Below are 6,760 nucleotides of genomic sequence, written 5' to 3' on the forward strand. Positions count from 1 at the left end.
CTTCCTGTTAGGGCCTACTTCCTGAAGGGGGAGATAAGTCTTAACTTTTCCTTGGAAGGAGGGAAATAAGACAGGATTAGCACAACCTAGCACAAAAGTGTGAAGTAAAGTCTTCCCGTGCTCTTCTATGGACCTTTCTTCACCCTCCTGGAAATAACTATGTTGTTGGAAAGTTAAACATAGTTAACTTAGTTAAACATAGTTAAACAACTATGTTGTTTAATGTCTCAAAGTCTCAATTTATGCATCTTTGCAATGAGAATAACCACAGCATTTATCTCTGAAGACTATAATGAGGGGTAAATAAAAAGCATAAACAGTCATAGTAAAGAGCATGCCTTATAAAAGAAGTATTACATAATTGTCATATATTAATCCCAGCATCAAGTCCTCACTTGACAGCGCAGGAAACTGAGGCCAGAGAGATGAAGTTTCTTTCTCAAGCTTTAAAGCATCAGGCTGCATATCCTCCCACCACTCTGCCACCTGACTTGTCCTCTTGTATTAAAACTTATAATAAGATCATAAGACATAAAGCTGAAGAGGAAGCATTGGGCTTCAAAATAAGTGTATTAAATCTAAAAGTGTCTGGATCTGTGTTTTGAGACACAAAGAATTGTCTGTTAATGATTAAGGTACTACACTATAGTCTCCTTTCTTTCAAATTCTAGAGATTTACAGGGGGATTCACTGAAATGTATGGGTATTTTAAAGCTTTTCAAGATTTGTGTCTTCTGTATTAACACAATCTATGGCTAGCACAAATTCTTTTTTTTCCCCTGAATCCTGTGTATTATGAATGTTTGAATATTCTCTTTATTCAACTTGAGTCTCTTAAGAAATCTTCTCATATATGCTTGTAAAACCATCCCGTTCTTAAAATACACATTTAAGATTTTGTGCTTGAACCATTTTGAAAGTAAGTATTGAAGTCACTTTCCTTTCACCTAGAAATAAAATATACGTACTTAAAGTCATACGAAGTAACATTCATGGGCTCCAGGGGCAAATCTCTTACAATGTGTGAATCACTGTGCCACCGGCAGTAGGTAAATGAGGATAACTCTGCAACCAGGCAGCAGAACCCACAATTTTAACGATGATGACTGTTGGTGGCCAGCTTGCCTTTTCCCTTTGTGAGTATTTGTAACGCAGTCCATGAAGGCGCATGGTGTCCAAACAGCGCCTCTTCCTCCCTGCTGCGGGTCAGGAGATGGGAGAAGTGTTGGGGAAGGGGCAGAAAGGCTCTCTCGAGCAGAGCTCTCACAACAAAACCTTTGCAGTGCAAAAGCTTCCCTGGGCTGGGATGACTGTGCACCCTTTGAGATGTTTGCCCGGTGCCCCACCCTGCCCTCGCAGGCCAAGCACAGACGTGGAATCGCCTTGCCCCCCCACAGTCCCTGCCGCGAGCGCATGTGTGGGGTCACTGCTGTGGCTTCTCCTCCCACAGTCCCTGCCTGTGTTTATTATCAGTAGCTGCCGCCCATGAGGGTGCGTCGTGAGGGCTGGCGCACATCCCCTGCTTCAGCACTCTTGGCTTCGCCTCTGAGCGTCCTGCCTCGGCCTTGCTGCCGCCACCCGTTCTGCCACAGACTCGTCGTAGGGCGGTGGGGCCTCTGGGTGGGCCCCATCTTCATCCTGAAATCCGAGGCCCATCTCTGCGTATGGAGGTGGAGGAGCACCCGAGGTCTCTTGCTCTCTGTGACAGGCTTGCTTGTCAGCAGCAAGACTCTCTTCGTAAGCTGGAGGGTAAAAACCTGGTCTGGGGGACAAAATGCCGCAAACATTTGTGTGTTATTTAAGTAGGTCGTGCCAAGGAGGCATATGTCTGCCTCTCCCAAATCACACTGTGTAAAGCTAAACTGTTAGGAAACATTGATTCTGAAACAGATGTTCTTCCTCCCTGGCATCCCAGGTTTTTGTTTTCTTTTTTTTAAATATGCTGCTCTTCCAGCAAAACCCTCTTTATCAGCTATGGGATGTGTGCCTCTATAGTCATACTTTCCCCAGTGGGTTATTCCACATTATCCCCTCTCTCTTACTCATTGGAACCAGGAAATTTCAGTGGGAGATCCTTAGCAGGGGTATGGGACAGGCCTTGACTGTGGAATGCCTCTCTAACCAGTTATGTAGTTCATTCACATCCTTGTCCCCATTCACACACATCATCTAGTCAGGTGTACTCATGGACTCAGAGCCTTACAGCCAACAAAATAATGAATGAAAACCAGCTCCATGAAGATGCCTGAGCAATATCAGATGCTTCTCTTCCCTGTTACTCAAATTTCAAGTATTTTCTCCCCTGCCCCATTTCCATGCACACACACAAAATACTGATTTCTCAAACTATTGCAACTGACAGCTTTACATAGATTTCAGTAGCAGCGCTTTCCATGCCCACAGGCCGATGGCTGAGAGAGCCCTTCATGCAAGAGGTGATATACTCATCAGTAATCTTGCCCAACATTGCTAATTGCTAAATCCTCTGGCTTCTCCATCATGAATGGGATAGGGGGTGGCACAGAAGTGAAGAAGAGGGAGGGTGAGCTTGACCGAGCTGTGTAATTATAGAGTGAATCCTTCCCGTGCCTGCAGGGAGTGTTTGTGGTGCGTAACCACAACAGAACAAGGACTGCCACTTACAGCCACAGCTCCATTCCAAACGTTAGCAGGCCCAAAGCCAAGGAACTGAAGGAGCCGTCTACTGTACAGCATAAATCTCAGCCTTCACTCAGAATAGCCAAGGCCAGGTCATGGGGCACGTGTGTAAAAGCATTGCAGACACCAAGGTGAACTGTTCCCCGGAGTGATTTGAGAGGCTCCGGGATGACTGCCGCCTGCCCCACATCCCGTCCACTTCTCCCAACCCCCACCTTCCCCACCCCACTTCACAGTTCCAGTGTCCTGAGTTGCCCCTTTGCAGACCCCTTTGCTTTGAAGTCTCAATCTGGGCACCCATTTCAAATGAAGATACTTCTGAGAAGTATGACTTACCATTTACTGACCCCCTAGCCATGCTAAGTGGGCTGGGCATCTATGAGATGCACCGGAAGGAGGCTGTAAATTAGGGGGTTGTGACACCATCGTTTAAAGTGTTTCCGTACAACAGTATGCATGTGCTTAAAAATTTAAGCTACATCTTTAAGGCAGTTGGTTACTCTTATCAAGATTCACATTCTGGAGGCAATCATATAACATTTATACCAAAGGGGAAAAAAAAAAGAAAACATCACTCTAGAAGCATCTTCTGCAGTCACTTCACCTTTAATTTTTTTTAGCAAATCCAAAGACTTTGCAGTTAGTATAATAACACTGGAAATAGATTTTGGTCATTGTAGTTAGTATCTTATTAGTAAAATATATCATGTATCATATAGCATCATGTCAAAAATCAATTGTCATGGCTAATCACTCATATTCAAGATACATGGAGTAGCTAAAATATTTTAGATGAGGAGGACAAAGAATTTATGGAGTCTCGCTTCCCTGATGGCTCAGATGGTAAACAATCTGCCTTCAATGAGAGAGACCTGGATTCAAACCCTGGGTCAGGAAGATCCCCTGGAGGAGGATATGGCAATCCACTCCAGTATTCTTGCCTAGAGAATTCCATGGACAGAGGACCCTGGTAGACTAGAGTCCATGAGGTGGCAAAGAGTCAGACACAACTGAAATGACTTAGTATCCATGCATGCAGCCTGTCTGTATCTTAAGAATGATGCCTGGGGTTTTATCCCTAAATGATTCTGTGTTTAGCCAAAAATTAGGAGGTTTTTGGTTGTCTGATACTAATTGTAAGGTTAATTGAAATTTTTTTATTGTCATAAAGTATATATAACATAAACTTTACCACTTTAGCTACTTTAAGTGTACAGTTTAATGGCATTAAATACATTCACATTGTTTTGTAACTATCACCATTATTCATCTTCAGAACTTTTCTACCATCCTGAACTCAAACTCTGTACTCATTAAACAGTAACTCTTCATTCCCTCCTTCCCTCAGCACCGGGTAATCACTGTTCTACGTTTTGTCTATGAAATTTGGCTGCTCTAGGTACCTCATATAAGTGGAATCATATAGTATTTGTTTTTTGGGCTTATTTCTGGCCAATTTCACTTAGTATAATGTCTTTAAGATTCATTCATGTTATAGCTGCATCAATATTTCCTTTCTCTTCAAGGATGAATAATATTCCATCTTTTGTATGTACCATATTTTGTTTATCCATTCATCCACTAGATGGATATATGGGTTGTCTCCACCTTTTCACTATCATGAAGAATACTGCTGTGAATACTGATACAAGTATCTGTTCAAAGCCCTGTTTTCACTTCTTTTGTCTGTATACCCAGAAGTGGAATTGCTAGATGAAATGGTGATTCTACATTTAACGTTTTGAGGATCCTTCCTATCATTTTCCAAGCAGCTACACTATTTTACATTCCCACCAGCAGTGCACAAGCTTTCCAATTTCTCCACATCCTGGCTAACCCCATGGGATTTGTAAGTTGCTCCCCAGCAGATTAGAAGTCATTGACCTTCTAGAACTCAGCCACACCACAGCCTTCCCCAGTCCTCCGGCTTCTGGGCACATACCTGTCCACTGTGGCCAGGGGCAGGGCCCCCTGAGCACGGCACTGTCTGAGCACACGCTTGAAAACCCCTTTGCTTTCACTGGCTTGGTGGTAGGTGCTCCAGAAAATTCCACTCAGAAGGATCACAAACCCCAGAGGCAGAAGCAAATAGGCCAGGGTCAAGTTCCCCTGGCAGTTGAACAGGGAGGCTGAGGAAATGAAAAAGGCCCCCAGGCAGATCATCAGGAAGCCCGTCAGGAGGACAAAGACACAGAGAACTAGACAGGTTCTGTTCTGCATCCCTGCTCCTTCGGAACCCAGGTCCCTGACCCTGCCGCTCCCCTCCTTCCCCTGCTCAGAGAGAATGCTCTCATTAGCCAGCTCACAGCTTTATATGCTCTGGGACCAACTGGCCTTTGGACAATTAGATGAAGCAGGCTCTTAGAAGCTATTCATTAACCATTGAAAGTAACTCTAATATCCTTGGACGATTAACCTAAAAACACAGCATTGTGTCCTGCAGGCACAGCTCTCTTGTTCTTCTGAGCTGGATGGGACCCTAGGCTGACCCCAGTTATTTGAAAGAAGGTCTCTCACCCTTTGATTAAAAAGGTCTCTTGATCTCCAGGGCAGGTGGTTCCAAACGAGTGCTAGAGAAATTAGCATTCCTTGCTGAGCTACTTTCTTTGTGGTTTGGCAGGTAGTCCTTTCCTAATTGCTTCTTCCTTTTTCTATCCTAAAAAGATATTTTTAAAGGATTTTATCATATTTGTCTTGCTTCTCTCAGTGAATCTCTCTTTATTGACCTCACAATATGATGTTGGAAAGATTCCAAAAAAAGAGCCCAGGGGTGAACTCCCTGATTCAAAGAGGAGTGTGAGCAGGAGAGGGAAGAGAGTGCTGGCAAGGACTGTAATAGACAGAGGCTTCAGGAATGCGAGGGAATTTCTGAGGGTGGTTGTAAGTTGTAGTGATCTGGTGACTTCTGCTTTGATTCTGTGTCTTTCCCCTTTTGGGGGCCCAAATGTTAAACCCCTAGTCATTTTTATTTAATATATAGGTGTTAGATAAAATTATTTTGCTTACTGCTCAGCTACCAGCCACCATACTTTGCTCACTGGAAATATTTAAACCAGATTTCTCCCTTCCTCCTCTCAAAAAGGCCACTGATATTTGATAAAAGAGCATCCCCTAAACATTTGTAGCATGTTTCCACCTCCATGCAAAACAGCTACTTATAAGAAGTGCTGCCTGTTCAATCCTTACCCACCCCCACCGCCCCCCCCCCCCCGCCCGCAACTATGTATTTTAGGGTTTCACAGAGTGCACTAACATAGTAAAGGCTCTGAAAAGTCCTGCATTTTTTTTCTCTCATAAAATACATATTAAATGAAATTTGTTTTGGTAGATGCTCCTAAGGGACTTCCCAGGTGGCACAAGTGGTAAAGAATTTGCCTGCCGATGCAGGAGATCTGGGTTCGATCCCTGGGTCGGGAAGATCCCCTGGAGAAGGAAATGGCAACCCACTCCAGGGTTCTTGCCTGGAGAATCCTGTGGACAGAGGAGCCTGGTGGGCTGCAGTCCATGGGGTCGCACAGAGTCGGACACGACTGAAGTGACTGAGCACAGCACAGATGCCACTAAAAATCGTTCCCTTCCTCTCCCCTGTACCATTGCTCTGCGAGGCATTGCCTTAAAAAGTCTTCCCAGATCCAGTCTTCTGTTTTCTATCTAGAATTTGTTTCTTCTGTCTTGTCTGTCTTTGGTTTGGATGGTGGTGGTGGTAGTTTAATCACTATGTCATGTCCGGCTCTTGTGACACCATGGACTGTAATCCTATTCCAGATCTGGTTCAGGCTGTGATTCCTTTCTTTTTTATTTGGTGCTCTGGCATATCCCTGGGCTTCCCTGATAGCTCAGTTGGTAAAGAATCCACCTGCAATGCTGGAGACCCTGGTTCGATTCCTGGGTTGGGAAAATCCACTGGAGAAGGGATAGGCTACCCACTCCAGTATTCTTGGGTTTCCTTTGTGGTTCAGCTGGTAAAGAATCCATCTGCAATTCAGGAGACCTGGGTTCGATCCCTGGGTTGAGAAGATCCCCTAGAGAAGAGAAAAACAATCCACTCCAGTATTCTGACCTGGAGAATATAGTCTATGGCGTTGCAAAGTCAGACTTGACT

General features: G+C 44.3%; 1 protein-coding gene across 1 annotated transcript; it reads right to left on the bottom strand.

Moving 5' to 3' along the window:
• Positions 1-587: 587 nt before the first annotated feature.
• Positions 588-4,913, bottom strand: TMEM252 (transmembrane protein 252). The gene is made up of 2 exons (XM_043891058.1): positions 4,601-4,913; positions 588-1,762 (listed from the first exon to the last, which is right to left on the bottom strand). Exons 1-2 carry the CDS (start codon positions 4,876-4,878, stop codon positions 1,525-1,527), a joined length of 516 nt encoding a protein of 171 aa, XP_043746993.1. The 5' UTR covers positions 4,879-4,913; the 3' UTR covers positions 588-1,524.
• Between the last annotated feature and the right edge of the window lie 1,847 nt (positions 4,914-6,760).

This window comes from Cervus elaphus, chromosome 29 (genome assembly GCF_910594005.1).
Source record: "Cervus elaphus chromosome 29, mCerEla1.1, whole genome shotgun sequence".
Taxonomy (NCBI): domain Eukaryota; kingdom Metazoa; phylum Chordata; class Mammalia; order Artiodactyla; family Cervidae; genus Cervus; species Cervus elaphus.